At 40.6% G+C, this 19,978-nt stretch overlaps 1 protein-coding gene across 3 annotated transcripts in view; it reads right to left on the bottom strand.

The window, feature by feature from the left end:
* Window positions 1–19,978, bottom strand: part of LOC106085012 (protein bicaudal D) — a 112,077-nt gene that overhangs the window by 12,155 nt on the left and 79,944 nt on the right. For all 3 annotated transcript variants that reach the window (XM_013249010.2, XM_013249009.2, XM_013249012.2), the window contains 6 exons: window positions 13,827–14,192; window positions 13,622–13,759; window positions 9,676–10,541; window positions 9,395–9,612; window positions 9,078–9,329; window positions 8,840–9,014 (listed from right to left, as the gene is read on the bottom strand). In XM_013249010.2, the coding sequence (XP_013104464.1) occupies window positions 8,840–9,014; window positions 9,078–9,329; window positions 9,395–9,612; window positions 9,676–10,541; window positions 13,622–13,759; window positions 13,827–14,192 (2,015 nt within the window). The remainder of the gene's footprint in view (window positions 1–8,839; window positions 9,015–9,077; window positions 9,330–9,394; window positions 9,613–9,675; window positions 10,542–13,621; window positions 13,760–13,826; window positions 14,193–19,978) is intronic.

Genomic DNA, 19,978 nt, shown 5'->3' on the forward strand with positions numbered 1-19,978 from the left:
CTCCATAGTAGTCCACCAAACTACTGAGGCGTAAGTAAGTATTGGTCTAATCACGCTCCTGTAGAGCCAGTGGACTATTCTAGGATTCAGGCCCCATTTCGAACCTACGGCCCGTCTACATAGTGTCCAACATCTGTGAGCCTTCTCAGTACACTCCTGAATGTGACACTTCCAATTCAGTTTCTTGTCCAAGATCACACCTAAGTATTTGACCTTGTCAGATATCGAAATCGTCTTATTGAGGAAACGTGGTGCGTTAAAATGGCCCACCTTCGTCTTCCTCGTGAACAGGCATATTTCGGTCTTCTTTAGGTTAACATTGAGACCACTAGGTCTAGCTCAGTCATATGACATCCTTATCCCTTAGAAGTATTATAACATCATCTGCGTAGCAAACGGGTTCAAATCCCTCCTCAGTCAGCATCCGCAATAGGTCATTTATGGAGTGGTGATAAAATGCCCACCGTGGCGTGCCTTGTGCCACTTTCTCCCTTATATTTATGCCATGGGACACACAATTTATCCAACTGTTCCTAAGCATATGGTTTATCCAGTCTCTAAGGACCAGGTTCACCCGGTACTGTTCTAAGGATTGGATCAATGTGTCAGTCCGCACATTGTTATAAGCCCCCTCGATGTCAATGCATACCACCATGATATACGTTTTGGCATCGAACGATTCTTCTATTTTATGCACAACCTCGTGCAGGGCAGTCTCCACCGACCTTCCCTTGACATAGGCATGCTATTTGTTTTTGGGCAGTTAAGATATTTTGTTAAAGTTTTTCACAACTAAAAACAGAATATCCTGCTAAACCTATAAAAAGTAGTAAACATCCGAAACCGGAGGCCACCGTAGCGCAGAGGTTAGCATGTCCGCCTATGACGCTGAACGCCTGGGTTCGAATCCTGGCGAGACTATCAAAAATTAGAATGAAGGGTTTTTTTATTGGTTACAGAACAGAAATTGCCCTACATGCTCCATTCGCAGTAGATGCAACGGTAGCCGCGGACATTTAGCGGTATCGAGCGGAGAGTCTCAGTGCGAGACGGAGCGGTACCGGCTCTTGCATAAATACTGAGTGCCTATGATGCTCGGTATGACAATGCGAGTTATTGGCTCCTTAAGATAACCATTTGGCCTCCTTTTTCCCTAGGCGATCGGTCCTTTGGATCGGAACGAGCTTGTTTACCCATAAGAGCTAGACAAGGATTGCCACCTCCACATGAAAATGTGGCTACAATACACAAACGGGACACACATTGGCCTCCTTGCTTGCTCTGTACGAGTTGAAGTGGCTCCATCTGCCGGATCGTTATAGAGCCAGAACCCCTCTGGTTTGCTGAGGGAGTTCAATTTCTTCAGGTGCAATGGAAGGCGGTCGTTCTGAAAGGACCACATTCACCCGTTAGCTATTCACCGCCTCTACTACCGTGTCTGCATGAATGTTTTCTAGATTTTGTACGTGTAAGCATCATGATCTTTTGCCAATGAGTTCATTTCACTTTCCAGATGAGCTTAATGAAAGCTATAGGAGAAACACCACACCAAACATGATTTGACGAGTTTCGACCGCTTTCTCCTCTATTGTCCGTCCAGTCCAACCTTCGTTGTTGTAGCCACATTTTCATGTGGAGGTGGCGATCCTCGTTATGCTCCCGTAGGTGAGCAAGCTCCTCTAGGTGAGCAAAGGACGGATCGCCGCGGGAACAGGGTGGCCATTGGTTATTTAAAGGCACCAATAACTCACCTTGTCATATCGAGATTCATGGGCACTCAGAATTTTTGCAAGAGCCGGTGCCACCCGACCTTTCACTGAGGCTCTCCGCTCGATACCGCTGATTGTCCGAAACTGCAGTTACAGCTTCTTCGGATGGAGCATTTCACTATTCGCAACCTGTGGGCGCGCCCGGTAGCTCGCAGCTAAGCTTCTCGTGACAGCAATGAATACGACAAATATTGGACTTCAATGTTCCGGCCTATGTGGTGCTCACAGCTATCCCGTGGCGGGAGTTTCCTTCGTTGTTGTTGTATCAGTGTGTTGTACACCGAGGCGGCAGCCCTTACCGATGAAGGATTCCATCGGGTCAATTCGGTGCGTACAATCGGCTGCCATGGGATTGAGTTCCCTTCGTTTTTGTCCTATGCGTTGGTTGCCCCTTTCCTTGTTTTTTTCGCTCTACTATGCACACCGTACTATATCTATTCTTCGTCTTCATCTTCTTTTTTGTTTTTCTCTCTTCTAGGTCGAACATAATGAACCTTAGTTCAGAGCAACCGAAGTTGTTTGTCGAATGCCTTTCAACCTAACCTAATCTAGGATTAAATTCGTACTTTTTCTGAAACTGTGTCATATTCGCCCAACACTTTCCATTTTAAGAGGATAATTAATGTCAAAGACAAGGATATTCTTCATCAATTTTTTTTACATGTCAATGAATTCCTCATCCATAACATACTCAATCTTTAATATTAAAAACTAAATTTACCAACAACATTCCGATAAGAAACAGAAGCAAACTTCTTGCATATCAATGAGTGCTGTCTGATTCAAGTTTAAGTCCGAACGGCGTGCCGCTGTGCGACACCTCTTTGGGGGAAGTTTTTACATGGCAAAGTACCTTAGAACCACCGCTGAAATATTTTTCGCCAGGATGCGAACCCAGGCCTTCAACGTCATAGGCGGACACGCTAACCTCTGCGCTAGGGTCTTTATTATAATTATTGAAATTTTTGCATATTGTCCCACAGTGTGATCAAGTCTGTTCTTGGTCTCAAATGTGAAGCTGAATTGACGCGTCTTCTTTTTCCAACATAGATGGGAAGTTCTAACCTTAATCCCACATTATATAGGAGATGTAAGTCAGCTGTTGATTTGAGAACTGAAGTCAAAACGTTATATACTTTAATGCTAATGAGTAATTATTACATTGGAGCCATTTTATGGTTTACATCAAAAAATATATAAGGGGTCAACAACAAATCATGCACAATTAAATAATACAAACACTTAAAGCAAATGTTAACCATATAAACATTTAAAAGGCCATGAATATGAAGAAAAACTATTATAAATGTATATTTTAAGTCTCAATAACATTGTTTTTGTATGTACGAAAGTGATTCAAATGGAGCACAATTACCAACAGGATCTGAAGCTTGCGAATATTCAGCTACATTTGAGATGAATAACTAATGAATAAATAGCCATTCTGGTGGTATTGTGGAATGTCTGTTCTATACAGGTTTGAATAAATTTGATTTCCGACGCCAACTGTGGCCCGGGATCGTAACCATACTTTGGTTGCAGTTGAAATACTGGACTTTAGCATTTCGGTTTCTCAGGGGCAAGGTTGAGGCCACCCTTGCACAGAGGTTAGCTTGTCCGCCTATGACGCTGAACGCCTGGGTTCGAATCCTGGCGAGACCCTCAGAAACATTTTCAGCGGTGGTTTTCCCCTCCTAATGATGGCAACATTTGTGAGGTAATATGCCATGTAGAACTTCTCTCCAAAAAGGTGTCGCACTGCGGCGCGCCGTTCGGACTCAGCTATAAAAAGGAGGCCCCTTATCATTGAGCTTAAAACTTGAATCGGACTGCACTCATTGATATGTGAGAAGTTTGCCCCTGTCCCTTAGTGGAATGTTTATGGGCAAAATTTGCAATTTGCAGGGGCTAGAAACCTGACATGCAAACAATTTTTAATACCGATGGTGGTTTCAACATAGGCCGCATATCACTGTATCATACATGTCATACCCCAAATCAAATTTTTGAAACCTCCTGTTAAACTTTCCAACTCATAAACTGTGATTTGGCAATTCGTTTTCTCAGCGCGTAGGAACTCTGCATTAGAAGGGGATAACCACAACTAAACATTTTTTTATGTTCACGCCAGAATTCGAACCCAGGCGTTCAACATCATAGGCGGACATGCTAACCTCTGTGCTACGGTGGTGGTGGTAGGAACTCTGCTTGAAGAAAATTGTCAAAGTAGTTCCATGACTAGAGTAGATAAGGCACTGCTAAGTCCCGACGAATGCAGCCGAAACAGTTCTTATTGGTCTGGAATTGATGCAACGTGTTAGATTTATGTCCCGCTTGCAACCAGGAACCGCACAAACCATATCGCCTATTCATTGGTCCAGCTAAACCTACTCAACACACAAGAATATCACTCTGGACCATTTACGTATCCAGCTTATTTTCTGAGGAGGTGGAAAACTATGAAAAGGAATACAAGTAACTATTTGGGTCCAAAACAACGTAGTTTTTAAAATTCTGGTGGGGTTAAGACAATTCTTAGAGGTGCGAAGCCTAATCCTATAAGCCTTTCTACGCTTAATGCGGCACACCCAAGTTTCAAAGTTTCTAGATCAAAAATGATTTTCTAGATCTGGATATTTGGTAGAGCCTTACTAACGAATAAAGGGTGAAGTAAAAAGTAGCAATGATAAAATAATTTTTTCCTCGCAACGAGTTAATTGGAGCAATAAGAATCAAAATAAGTAAGAGCATGCTTATATACCCTCCACCATGGATAGCATTTGTCGAGTTCTTTGCGCGGTATCTCCTTTTAGGCAAACAAAGAATAATGAATAAGAACTGTTATGCTATTGGAGCTATGTCAAGTTGTAGTCCGATTCGGACCATAAATAAATTGAATGCTAAACATTGTAGAAGTTATTGTGTAACATTTCAGTTCATTCGGATAAGAATTGCACCTTGTAGGGGCTCAAGAACCAAAATCGGAAGATCGGTTTATATGGGAGCTGTATTAAGCTATAGATCGATTCAGACCATATTAAACATGAATGTTGAAGGTCATGGGAGCAGCCGATGTTCAAAATCTCAGCCAAATTGGATAATAACTGCACCCTCTAGAGGCTCAAGAAGTCAAGATCCCAGATCGGTTTGTGGCAGCTATAGCAGGTTATTTACCGATTTGCGCCATACTAAGTACAGTTATTGGAAGTCATAACAAAACACCGCATGCAAAATTTCAGCCAAATCGGATGAGAATTGCGCCCTCTAGCGGCTCAAAAAGTCAAGACCCAAGATCGGTTTATACGACAGCTATATCAGTTTATTATCCGATTTAAAGCGTACTTGGCACGGTGGTTGGAAGTGACACCAAAACACCACGTGCAAAATTACAGCCAAATCGGATAAGAATTCCGCCCTCTAAAAGCTGAAGAAGTCCAGACCCAAGACCGGTTTATATAGCAGCTATATCAGGTTATGAATCGATTTTAACCATACTTAGCACAGTTGTTGGAAGTAATACCAAAACACGACGTGCAAAATTTCAGTCAAATCGTACGACAATTGCGCCCTCTAGAGGCTCAAGAAGTCAAGACCCAAGATCGGTTTATATGACAGCTATATCAAAACATGGACCGATTTGACCCATAATTTGTGCAAAATTTCAAACGAAAGCCATTAGCGTGCTTTTGACAGACAGACGGACGGACACGGCTAGATCGAAACCGATATATATACTTTGTTGTTGTTGTTGTAGCAGTTTATTGTATTCTATTTTTCGTCTGCTTAATTCTGTTGAGTGTCGAGACCCAGGAACTCCGCGACTAAGATGGCATCTGGGTCTGAGTCGAGTGGGTCTGGCCGGGCAGTTAAACAGGTGACGTGTATCGTGCGGTCCCTGGTCCCTGCGGTTATATACTTTGTGGGGTCGAGATGTTACAAACAGAATGTCGAAAATAGTATACCCCCATCCTATGGTGGAGGGTATAAATATGCTTTATTCGAGAATATATGTTAGTTGGCTTGGAGTCAATCTAATGAAAAATTACCAATGAATGAATTTTAAAAGCAATTCGCTTCAAATTTTGCACAGATACTTCTTTTTGGTCATTGGTCTTTTGGTCATGGTAGGTCATTGAGAACTGAAAATGGACCACATGGGTTCAAGCGATATGACTACTTGAGCTCATAGCCGCCTCTATGAGCTGATTTCGTTGAAATTTTGCAGGTTGCAGGTCAATTTTTTCTATAACCCGGTATAGCTCCAATATATAGATATCAACCAATGTGACGTCCTGAGCATATCGAGGCCGCAATTTTTATCTGATTTGGCTGAAATTTTGAACGACGACTTCTGTTATGCCAAGTTTGGTATAAATCGGTATACAACGGTTGTTGCTGTCCTAGCAGTGTGTTGTACACTGAGGCGGCAGCCCTTGTCGATGAAAGACTTCATCGGGTCAATCTGGTAAGTACAACCACAGTTTCGAATGACTGTCTGTTAGCAATCCCATGGCAGCCGGTTGTACGTACCGGATTGACCCGATTAAGTCCTTCATCGGCAAGGACTGCCGCCTCAGAATAAAGTACATTGCTTCAACAACAACAACAACTGTTTGTTATTTCGTCATAGTATCTTAAAACAAAGCACTTTGTTTTGACGGCATGGTACAATAGAGCATTGGCGAGGTCATAACAAACCCATTGATTGGTTTCGAAAGATGACATCAATATCAAAAAGTGACACTTGCCAGTCTTTATTGCTGTTGTTGTTGTAGCAGTGTGTTGTACACTGTCAATCAATCCGGTACGTACAACCGGCCGCCATGGGATCGCGCCAGTCTTTACTTTGCCAATGCTGTTGTAGCCACATTTTCATTTCGATGTAGCGATCTTCGTCAAACTCCTATTGGTGAGCAAGCTCGTTTCGGCTGCGGGAACATGATGGCCATTTAAAGGCGGCATTATCTCGCCTTGTCATATCGAGCATCACAAGCACTCGGAATATAACAAAGGGCCGATGTCGCCTAGCCTCTCACTTAGAATGCGACTGCAATTTAAGCTTCTCCCCAAGATTCCACTATTCGCAACATTTGAACGTGGACGGTAGCTTCCAGCAAAGTTTCTCGTGATAACAATTAACAAACACAGATGGGAGCTCAAAGTTTGGTGGTGCTCATAGTTATCACTTGTCTATATTTTTGGTTGTTACATCAAAGCCCTCCAAAGGGAATAGGCTAGCATGTTTGTCTATCGTGTCCAACGATTATGTTCGAAAATTCGGTAAAGATCATCAGTAATGTTGGATATACTTTGTCAATTTTTTAGACTATGCATTATTTTCTATGAGAATAAAGTAATCCCATTGCGGACAGTGTTTTTAAAGAGTCGCCTGTTAGCGCTCATTAATATAAAATTCTTTAAGGACATGTTCGTGAGACATATGTCTGACTGTCTGCAAAAAGACTGCTAGCTTTGGAACGAGGTAGGCTCATCTGTCTAAATTGAAATTGCATGTGCTGTTATTTGAGATTCGCCAATACTTGAATCATATACATTTGTCTGATTTTCTTGATTTCTTGACATCAGCATTCTCATTCGAGACTTCTCCCTTGCCAATGAGTGATGTTCGATTCAAGTTTAAGCTCAAGAGAACTCCTTCTAATTGCCGTGCTGTCGCCAGTAACAAGAGGGGATAACCATCGCTGAAATTTTTTTCTAATGTTCTCCCCGGGATTTGAACCCAGTCTTTCAGGGTCAAACGTGGACCTCTGACCCCATATGTAAATTCAAGCTACTGGGAACTTGGCAAATGCCATCAATGGTGGAAGGCCAAATTATATAAATCGTATACAATCTGGAAAAAATAATTTTTTATGTCCTTATGTCGGTAAGGTTAACAAATTTTCATGTGGCAAATTTCAATTCGAGACTCGAATTCTTCCACCAAATGGTTTTTCAAGTACAGCAGATCTTGGCCCTAAATTTGTATTAGTTAAGTCTGTCTGTCTGTACTGTAAGGGTACAAAACAAAAATTTATATTAAATCGCTGCAACCTATCGAAAATCTTCTTTTTTAAAAATTGGCATAACAGACATGTTCCGACAAAAGTCGAGATATTTTCATATATTCTATATACATGTCTATGCCTGTGGAATGAAAATAAAAGCCATTGGAAAACAACACCAGTCTTTAAGATTTCCTTCTTTAATATTGGCTCGAATTGTCAGTTGTACGATTCCGAATGATGTATGCATTAAGTTTTCTATGAGGATATATTTACAACATGTGTGTGTGTGTGTGTGTGTGTATATGTACACTTTTTTGCAAATGTGAAATCAATTAATTGTGGGAGGGGCAGAGGGGTTGAGGGACGACTATTGTATGAGAGCATATGAATGATTGAATTGTAACCATCAATGATGGGAAAAATATTCGTGGCTTTCCTTTGCAAAGCCATGGCAATGTATGTTTATACAGCGTGAAAATCTATACATTTGTGCATATGGGTGTGTGTCTGTATGTATGTGTATGCGTGTGTTTATATAGGCATATATAAATGGACAAAACAAAAACACAAGCTCTTAAAATGGTCAACGCTTACCGATGAGAAATAAAACCTCTGCATTGTAATAAACATAAAAAACACACGATACCGAATCAAAATTAAGAGAAAAAAATGTAATAATGACCACACAAAAAACACCAAAGAACATTTTTTCTTGATTTTTTTGTTTTCAATATTTTGAAGCATTGAAAAGTGTGGGTGTGGGTGGATAATACTTAAATACGAATGAAATTGGTGGCCGGTCACGTAGGAAACTTAAACGCGAAAAGTGGTTTATGATGAAATGAGCAATAAAACAAAGGAAAAGAAGGTGATAAAACAAGGCCACATAGACTAGAATCGTGTAGTTGTCGTTGCTGTAGTGTCATCTTGATGCTACAGAAACGAAGAAGGAACTGCTAAAAAACGATGAAGGGATTAACGAGATAAAGTGGTGAGAACAATTTCTAATAGGAGGGGATATGGTCGATTTTGATTGATGTTTAGCGACCCAAATGAACCCACCGATCCATTTCGATTTCTTCCAATTTTTGGGTTAAATTCAATTTTTGTTGAACGGCCAAACGCAGGAGTTGATTAAGAGTTTTCTTCTCTTCTTCGGCAGCCTCCAATTGACGATTGAGATCATCAACCTGTGTGACATACTCTTCGCAACGGGCAGCAAACATTGCACGCAAACCTGTGACATAAAAGTAAGGCAAACATAAGAAAATGTACCAAAGACAAAGGCAGGGGAAATTACTTGAGAATGTGGCGGCATCCTCTTTGAGGATCTTCAATTCATTTCTCAGTTTGGACATCGTCTCACTCACGACCATCTTCTCATTTTCGTACTTCGATTTGAGATTTGTGAGGGCAACTTCGGCGGTTTGCTTATTGGATTTGAGCACTGTACGTAGTGTGGCGATTTGCTCGCGTTTTGTAGACAGCAAACTCTTGAGTTTGATGATCTGTTCTTGCAGCTCTTCAACTTCTTCGCGATTATATTTATCAGCTGAAAAGAAATAAAGAAAATTATCATTGAAATGCTCAAATTATGTATGACTGAACATGACATACATTCGGATACATCGCCACGAACTTTGTTCTTATTCAGTTCAATGGTGTGTTCGACGGCTGTCTTTAGGTATTTGATTTGATCCGACACGGTGTCAACATATTTCTTGATTTCCACCGAATCAGCCAATCCCTGCAAGTCTTCGACAATTTGTGGTTTCGATATGAACACATCAGATTTAAATTGTGACTGTATGGCGGTCAATGAATCATTCTCAAAGCTGCAACAAATTTAATCACGTTTTGGCTCGCACATCTATAACAGTAAACAACGACCCACTCACCTCATATCATCACTCTTGTGATCCAGCAACACCCTAGTGGGCATTTCACCATTCACTGTACACACTAAATGGTACAGTTGGGCCAAATCATCACTCAGCGCCACCAAGGTGGAACGGGCTGAGCCCAAACTTTGGCCTGCGTTTTGTGAAATGTTCGTCAGAGTTTGCACATCACTTTGCAAATCGAGAGACTTTTGCTCCGTTGACATGAGCTTGTTTTTCAGGTTGGTGATCTCGTTGCGCAGCGAAGTCATTGCGTCCGTGTAGTTCAAACCCTTTTGCAGTTCATTTAAATCAGTCTTGAGTCCATCGATTTCCTTCGCGGACAAACAGAACCAATTGCTGTATTTGGACAGAGTATCACGTAATTGCTGCTTAAGATTTTCCTCGTTTTGTTGCTGTTTAAGGGCCTCTTGGGTGACATCTTCTTTGTTGTCATATTGCTTTTTCAGTTGCATCAATGCATCGACGTGGGCCGCCAATATCGCCAGACGGGCCATAAAGTTCTGTAGTTCATTTTGTGATTTATCCAAACTTGTTTGAGCTTCACGCAGGTTGGCCGTTAAATGCGTCTTCTCATTCTCCATCGATTCCAGTTGTTTCTCCAGTTTTTTCAATTCATTCAGATGAATTTCGGAGAAGAGATCACATTTAGTGCCATCGGGTGATTTTAGCTCTGTCGATAGATTCGCTTCGAATCGCTTCAAGGCCAAATTATCATCTTCGCCATCACTATTGGCACTGGTGTTATCATCACAAATGGTACCACGTATATTATAGGCTAAATTACTAATGTGGTACATGGACTCACGATTCAGGTGACTATCGAGTTCTTTTTTAAGAGCATATTTAGCTTCACGTTCGCCCTGTTATGGGAAGGAGAAGACAATTAAAATACGTTAAGAGTCATTGACAACCCCTACAAACGGAAACCGTTATTAATATAACATACTAGCTAAACCGGACCCGCTCCGCTGCGCCTTCTTTTACTTTATATGAGCAAAATGTTTATTGGAATATTTATTTTCGATAATTAAAGAGCTTTTAGTGAAATACCATGCTACGAAAATAGTATATAGCTTGACTAACAGTTTAACCATTAAGTGCCTTGGGATTCAGCCATATGATCTTTATTAATCTACGAATGTAAGTTTGGATGTAAGGTGTTCTCCATTCTTACAATATTTATTATTTTTCAGCCCGATATTCTCATGATGTCTGATTTAGGGGTGCATCATGCTCTTCTCTCAAATACCATTTATTTAAAGCCCATATTGCCATTGGTTTAAGGGGAGTTTACACGATGCGGCGTCCCCCTAACACATGGCTCCAAAATTGGTTATCAAATTCGTTTTCTAATCTCAAATACCTTCCATTTGAGCCACATATTGGCATGGTCGAAAAATTTTTACCCTTTGGGGGGTGTTTTGGGGAAGGGGTGATGCCAAATTCGTATTCTACTCTCAAATACCTTTATTTGAGCCCCATATTGCGATGGTCAGTAAAAAAATTGCTGTTTGTAGGGTATTTGGGGGTAGACCCCCAGAAAATTGGTCCCGAAAGTGGTTATCAATTCTTGCTCTACCCCCCAGAACCTTTCATTTAAACTCCACATTGACATGGTCGGTAAATATGCCCGATTTAGGAGTGTTTTGGGGATTGGGATGGTGCCCCAAACACTAAGCCCGGAAAATATATCAGCAACGTGCTCTATTCTTATATATCTATATATCATTTATATGAACCCCGTATTGCCATTGACCTCAAAATTGAATAACAAACTCGTTTTCCAATCTCATTTAAACTCCTTATTGCAAAAGTTAAAACCTAAATTGTTTTGGTGAGCAAATACGTTATATTTGGGGGTTGTTATGGTGGTGGGAAGTCCCCTAGACAGTTGGTGCCTAATGTTGATATCAGATACGTGGTCTACTCCCAAATACCTTTAATTTCAGCCCCATATTTCCATTGTCGGCAAACATGACCGGCTAGGGGGGTATTGGGGGATGGGCGGCCACTCAATGAGTTGGCCTTGAAAATATATATCGGATTCGTGTTCTACTCTAAAAACCACCTTATTTGAGCCTCATATTGCAATAGTCAGCAAATACTTCCTATTTGGGTGGTGTTGGGGGGTGGGGTGGCCCCATGTGCTTTTTCTCCCAAAGACCTTTCATTTGAGCCCCATATTGTTATGGTTGTAAATTTGGCTCCTTTGGGGGAAGTTTTTGGGGAAAGGCGGCCCCCCAAACACTTGGTCCCATATTTGGTTACAGATTCGTATTCTACACTCAAATACCGTTTATTTAAGCCCCATAATTCCATGGTCAGTAATTAAGTCCTCTTTGGGGGGTGTTTTGGGGAAGGGGTGGACCCCCAGAAACGTGACCGCACATTTGGATATTATATTCGTATTCTACTTGCAAATGCCTTTCATTTGAGTTCCATATCGCCATGGTCCGATTTAGGGGTGTTTGGGGGATTGGGATGGCCCCCCTAACACTTGGTCCGACAATTAGATATAAGATACGTTTTCTTATTCTAAATAGCTTTCATTTTAGTCCCATATTGTCGTGATTGGTTTACATATATCTTTGGTAGGTTTTACGGTGGGGCGGGCCCCTAGGTACCCCATCCGAAATTTGGATACCAAATTTTTGTTTGTAGGTTACTATAACAGAGCACACAAAATTTCGCTTAAATCGCACCACCCATCTCCGAGATCTGGCGATTCTGAAAATTAGGATAAAGGGGAGAGTCCGCACTCCCTTCAGATATCAAAAAATGTAGTACCCTATTTTCACCACGGGATCATTATGCACCCTCTGTGAAAATTTCAAGAAAATCGGTTCAGTTTTGTTTCTGAGCCTATAAGGAACACACAAACAAACACAAATTGATTTTTATGTATAAGATGCTAAATTAAGACTAGATGAGCTGACTTCTTAGTTACAAAAATGTTTTTTTGCAAAGCACTTTCAATCACAGCATTTAAAGATGAACTTTTTTCGTAACTTCGGTGAAAAATCGGTCTATTTTGACTCTTAAGTTAAACAATGGGGGGGGGGGGGGGGGGAAATCATACCAAGGACTTTGGAACCGGTACATCGTTCAGGTTATAGACACAGCGATAGTGCCGACGATATAGAAATAAAACTCTTTACTGCTGTTGGTTTTCAGTAGTAGAAGCGCCCGGCGCGGAATAGCTGTATGCACCACACAAGCTGGTCCGCTCTGTTTGGTGTTCAGTGCTGTCACGAGAAGCTTAACTGCGAGATGCGTCCACAGGTTGTGGATAGTGGAATGCTCCATACGTAGTAGCTGCAACGGTAGTCACGGACAAACAGCGGTATCGAGCGGAGAAACTCAGTGAGAGGATGGGTGGCACCGGCTCTTGCACAAATACTGAGTGCCTGCGATACTCGATATGACAAGGCGAGTTATTGGCGCCTTTAAATAACCAATGGCCACTCTGCTTCCGCGGCGAGCAAGCTCGTTCCGGTCCAAAAGACCTTGCTTACCTACAGAAGCTTGACGAGGATCGCCACTTCCATATGAAAATGTGGTTACAACAACAACAGTAGCACAAGCAAGGAAGGTATTACAGAATGATTACGGCGGCGTTGTGTGTTTACCGCCTTGATGAAGAGAGGCCAAACTATCATACACCTGACTTGAAAAATAATAAAACAGCAAGAGCTAACAGCAAGAGCTAACAGTTTGCTGGTTGAGCTATTAAAATAACGGACATTCGAGGCTTGGAAGCTGACCATTGGAGAAGGGAGGCGAGAAGACAGTTAAAAAAGGGCTAAGCACGGCACGAATTTTTAATACTACGTTGTTATCGACAAAATTTGCTTCTTTTATTGCTTGCAAAGTATTGAAGAAGTATCGCATAAGACAGAAATCTTGGGAGAAGTTTTCAAACCAAAGTTTTACTACTTACTTGCAAAGCTTCCAGAGCTTCTTCCATTTGCTTTTCGGCGATCTTTTTTAAATTCGTCAGCTCATCTACTTGCTGATTTAATAGCTCCAACTCTTCTGTCAGACGACGAATCTCATGTTTGGCACCTTCGAATTCAACCTAAGGAAAGGAGGAATGAAAAAAAACATTAAAATGAAGATGTCAGCGTACTATAAAAACCACTCACCTGTGAACTTCGTAAACTTGAGACTTGTTTCTGGAGCGATATGTTCTCTTCCTCGAGTTCCGAGTATTCGGTGAGCATACGTGTCTCACGAAATTTAAGTTCTTTAAGCTCAGCTTTAAGACGCAATTTCTCTGCCTCATTGTCGGACTTGTCGCGACCGATGTCGGAGTTTTCCTGCAGCATGCGGTCACGTTCATTGCGAACACGTTCCAGCTCATGGCGCAATTGTTTCACTTCATTTTCTAAATCTAAGATTTGTAAATTTAAAGAAGTCTCACGGGCTGCCGATTCGTTTAGCAATGTCTCCTCTTGTTCTATGCCGGTTTTTGTTGTTACTTTTTGCGAGGTTTGATATTTGGTAAGCGCCTGCAATGAAAAAAAAAACAAATTTTTATAAAAAAAAGTCTTTTAAATGCCATAATTTCTGCTGGCAATGAAAAGTAAAGTAGTAATGCATAGAGTAAAGTGTTGCTGGCAAATTTTGTAATAAATGCAAATTAAACTGAAATAAAAACGACATGAATTTTCACTCCAAAAAAATTATGGAAGAAATTTTCTAAACGGAATTTATTCCTTATTTTTGTAAATAAATAATTGGAACCTAGGCAAATTTTAACAAGATATAATCACTAGTCCAACAACAACTAAATTAACTATACAGCGCACTGTGGTCGAACTTGTATGGAAAGAGTGCCCAAAAAATACATAAAATCTGCATTTATTACACGATTTCGATGAAAATTGAAACAATGACTCGTACTATACATACCGATGTTCGAACCGAATATCGCCCAAATCGGATAAAATTTCTATATAGCTGTCATATAGACCGATATGCCGATTTTGAGACTTAAGCCTATAATTGCCGCATTTATTACCCAATTTCTCTGAAATTTGACAATTTGGCCATATAGGGCTCAAGTAAAAGGTAAAGAGCGTGCATCGTTCAACTAGTACCTTATAAATAACACAATGCCACATAGCGCAGAGGTTAGGTTAGGGCCGCCTACGACTGAACGCCTGGGTTTGAATTCTGGCGAGACCATCAGAAAAAATTTTCAGCGTTGGTTTTCTCCTCCTAATGCTGGCGACATTTGTGAGGTACTATGCCATGAAAAACTTCTCTCCAAAGAGGTGTCGCATTGCGGCAATCCGTTCGGACTCGGCTATAAAAAGGAGGTCCCTTATCATTGAGCTTAAACTTGAATCGGACTGCTATCATTGATATGTGAGAAGTTTGCCCCTGTTCCTTAGTGGAATGTTCGATGGCCTCGTATCATGAGTGCAATGAGTGAATTGGAATTAGTGCATTACGATTAGAGTTTAAGCTCAATGATAAGGAGCCTCCTTTTTTATGCCGACACCACTTGATAGAGAAGTTTTAACATGGCAGGATACCTCGCAAATGTAGTCAGCATTAGTAAGGGGATAACCACCGCTGACTTTTTTTTTTTGTTTTTTGATGTTTACGCCGGGCTTTGAACCCAGGCGTTCGGCATCAAAGGCGGACATGCTAACCCCTGTGCCACGTTGGTCTCCACATATTTAAGTATATTTCATGTTTTAATGATATAACAAACAATAAAAGGCGCGTAGAAACACACATTTGAACGTTGTTGTAGCAGTTTGTTGTGTTATATCTTTGGTCTGATTGATTCTATTGAGTATCCATATTCAGGAACTGTACGACTAAGATGGGGTGCGTTCAGAGGGATCTGAGTCTGAGTCGATGATGATTTGGATGGCCTCTGCTATAACAGCCCAAAAGGCATTGCTTAGACAGCATGTAGTTGTCACTTCGCATGGCCAGGATCTTTGTCTCCTGATGGAGGTGGTCCACATGAGAACTGAGGAGACAGCCCGTGGCAGTTCAAAGTGCGGCATTCTGACAAATCTGAATATTATTCCACTGCGTATCACAGAGCTCGGCACCGCCGTAACCGAAACGAATGATACTAGTTTTGAGATTAAGCGAAGAATAATACTGGCAAACAGATGCTACTTTGGACTAAGTAAGCAGTATAGAAACAAGGCCACCTCTCGACAGACGAAGATTACACTATACAAGACACTGATACTACCCATGGTTCTGAGGCATGAGTACTTGTGAAAGCAGATGAGGCAGTGCTTGGAGTATTTGAGAGAAAGATTTTTCTTAAAATATATGGTCCACTTTGCGTAAATGGAGAATATAGGCGTCGTATGAACCACGAGCTGTATGAGCTGTATGACGACGGTAGCGTAGTTACACGCATCAAAATACAACGGCTGCGTTAGCTAGGTCATGGTGTCAGAATGGATGATGAAGCTCTAACAAAGAAGTCTTTTGAAGGCAGACACGGTGGTACACGCAAACCGGGAAGACCAAAAGCCCGATGGAAAGATCATGTGATGGGAGACACCTCGAAACTTGGTGTCAGAGATTTTAGAATGGACGCAGAAGATCGAGGCGCTTAGAACGCTATTCTACGTTCGGCTAGTGGAACAAAAATTCAGTCATAGCCAATTAAAGTAAAGTAAAGTATCACAGAGCTGGTGGGAGGCACCTCGAAACTTGGTGTCAAAGATTTTAGAATGGGCCCAGAAGATCGAGGCGCTTATAACGCTATTCTACGTTCGGCAAGTGGAACAAATATTCTGTCATAGCCAATTAAAGTAAAGTAAAGTACCACAGAGCTGACGAGACCACACTGACGCTGCATAACTTATCACAAACCGGCTTTCTAAGTGGCCAACAAGGTTTCTTTGCCAGTACTCCAAGTGCTGCCGACAAGTGACTTGAGGACCTTGTTTCTACTTTTGATTTTGCCACAAATTGCTGCAGCAAGTGAGGAGAATGTGTAGAGGCTGTTAAATTTGACGCCAGGCATTTTGGGGCACTTAAACGTTTGAACATCGAAGGCCATAAGTGTACTTCTACTGCCAAATTTCACCCTTGTCGGGCAAACATTGAACTTTAAAAGGAATGAAAAAACCCTATTGATTTCTTTAACGAAATTAGTTGGTTTGAACCATCTTTTCCAAATCCGTTAATGTTTTTTTTTCTACAAAAATCTCATCTCAAGCTCCCCTTTAATTTCATTTTGCTGCCACTGTAGTTCTTTGCGGAGACAATCGTCAGCAATTACTTTCAAACTCAAAACATAACCTCAAAAGCCTTAAAAATGAAAAACACAATTCCCTCAAATTGCAATTCCCATACTCTGTGGGGACTTTGCGTTGCGGAACAAAGAAATCTTTGGAAACAATATTAAATTCCGGCAAATTCCCACCGTCTTTTGTTTCTTTTATTATTGCAAAACAAGGACATGCGTTGATTTCAGCATTAAACGGCCGCGTACCTTGTGCTTCGCATTTTATCTTTTGCTATGGATACAGCGCCGCAGCAAGGTAGGGAGAGGAGGCGACGGCACAGGTTCATGCAATTTGCATACATAAAAAATGAACTCTGCCAGGCAAGCAATGCAAAACTATGGCTGGCTCCAAAAACAAATAACGAGATGTCTACCCTCCCTCTATAGCTCCCGCCCGCCCTGGTGAATGTCATCTCTACCACAGGTGGCGGTAATGTTTATTGCTCTGTGTAGTGAGCGCATTGTGGCAGGGATATAAAGGAGAGGCTGTATGCATGTGTCAGTGGTTATAGTCGTTTGGGGAAAATTTCCCAGAACCTTTCATGGGCGGTAGAGATGCCCCGCAACCAGCGAGTGTGTATGTTGTTGTGATGAGCTTGTTTTTTAAACGACGCTTTTTGCGTTCGTATTGTTACGTTTCATGTCGACTCATTCTTCTTTTTGCATATCATGAGGTGAACTGGCAGCACATTGGAATTGATGGGTGGTTATGGATAGCCTAGGATACAGGTTAATTGCAAAAGCTGCCATGGAATGATAACAACAGTCATAACAGTCATGGAATGATAACAACAGTCATAACTGCATTTTTAGATTCCGCTCTAGGTTCAAATTTTTTTTGCGTTTGTTTTCGATTTTCCACTATGGCTTCTGGCAGTCGTTCTTTTGTCCTCGTCGCAATGAATAAACGGATTTTGTCAGTCCATTTCAATTCTAGTTAAATATTGTTTTATATTGTTTTCCTTTTGGCATCGTCCTTTCCATGGTGGCCTCCCACCATCCTCCATTCCAAGATGGGTCTGCTCGCCCGGTTCTTCCAAGGATTGTTTTGTTGTGCTGCACCGTCAAGTGGTATAATTTATTAGATTCTACGGGTAACTGAAATGACGACGGTGGAGGAACAGTATAATTTATAATTTTCTCTGGCTTGTTGTGTGCAACGAGAAGGAAACCAAAAAAGAAGGTGAAATGTTTGAGCGGAATATTAATTATTGATGTTTAATTGCATTACCCATTTAATGGGACTCGTGGTTCGCATTAATCGACAAATGCTGGCAGTGGAAAGAGGTATTCAACAAAGTAATACCATTTTTAGCCCATCGTGCCAAGATGCTGGTAAATACGGTGATTTGCTCTGGAGGAGTAGTTACATGTAATAACTAAATGTTGTCAGATTGTGGGATAAGTTTAATGTTTAGCGGAATGGGTGCATATATCTCAGGGGCTAACAATTTGTATACACCACTAGAGCTGGCAAAATATCGATAGCACTATCGATATTTAATTTTTTGACTGAATATCGATTGATATTTTTTCGATGGATACTGTCGGAAAAGTTGACTTTTTTGCAAAATTAAACAAAAACAAGTAAAAAGGCATTAAGTTCGGCCGGGCCGAAGTTTGGATACCCATCATCTCAGGAATATATGTAAACCCCATTTCGTCACAAGCTGGTGAAAATTAGATTGAGAAACATTGAGTGGTCTAATATATATGTCACTATTCAATTTTGTAGAACAAACAAGCTATTGATCGACTCAGACCATAATATACACGTATATTGATGGTCATGAGGGGATCCGTCGTAAAAAATTTCAGTCAAATCGGATAAGAATTGTGCACTCTAGAGGCTCAAGAATTCAAGACCCAAGATCGGTTTATATGACAGCTATATCAGGTTATGTACCGATTTGAATCATACTTGGCACAGTTGTTGGATATCATAACAAAACACGTCGTGCACAATTTCTTTCCAATCGGATAAGAATTGCGCACTCTAGAGGCTCAAGAAGTCAAGACCCAAGATCGGTTTATATGGCAGCTATATCAAAACATGGACCGATATGGCCCATTTACAATACCAACCGACCTACACTAATAAGAAGTATTTGTGCAAAATTTCAAGCGGCTAGCTTTACTCCTTCGGAAGCTAACGTGCTTTCGACAGACAGACGGACGGACAGACGGACGGACATGGCTAGATCGACATAAAATGTCACGACGATCAAGAATATATATACTTTATGGGGTCTCAGACGAATACTCGAGTAGTTACAAAAAAAATGACGAAATTAGTATACCCCCATCCTATGGTGGTGGGTATAAAAATTGGTCTTTTTGGCAGATATACCCAATTATAAACCGATCTGAACCATATTAAGGTCGGATGTTGGAAGGTCTTAACCTACTCACTGTTTCAAATTTCAGCGAAATCGGGTAATAAATAAAGCTTTTATGAGCTTCAGACCCTTAACCGGCATATCGGTCTATATGAGAGCTATATTTAAATACAATCCTATTTTTACCATTTTTGGGTCGGATGGCGGGTGGCCTAAAACTACTCACTGTTTAAAATTTCAGTGAAAGTGGAAAAAAAAAAATTATGATTTTACGGGCTTCAGACCCTTTATCGGCAGATCGGTTTATATATATATATATATATATATATATATATATATATATATATACATATATATATATATATATATATATATATATATATATATATATATATATATAGATATATATATATATATATATATATATATATATATATATATATATATATATATATATATATATATATATATATATATATATATATATATATATATATATATATATATATATATATATATATCTCTAAATATAGTCCGATCCAAACCATATTCGTGGCGGATGTCGGGAGACCTAAAACCATATTTGGGTCCTTTGTTAGGAGGCCTAAAACTACTCATTGCGGAATCGGATAAAAAATAAAGCTTTTATGGGCTTCAGACCCTTTATCGGCAGATCGGT

Source organism: Stomoxys calcitrans, chromosome 3 (genome assembly GCF_963082655.1).
Source record: "Stomoxys calcitrans chromosome 3, idStoCalc2.1, whole genome shotgun sequence".
NCBI classification, from domain to species: Eukaryota; Metazoa; Arthropoda; class Insecta; order Diptera; family Muscidae; genus Stomoxys; species Stomoxys calcitrans.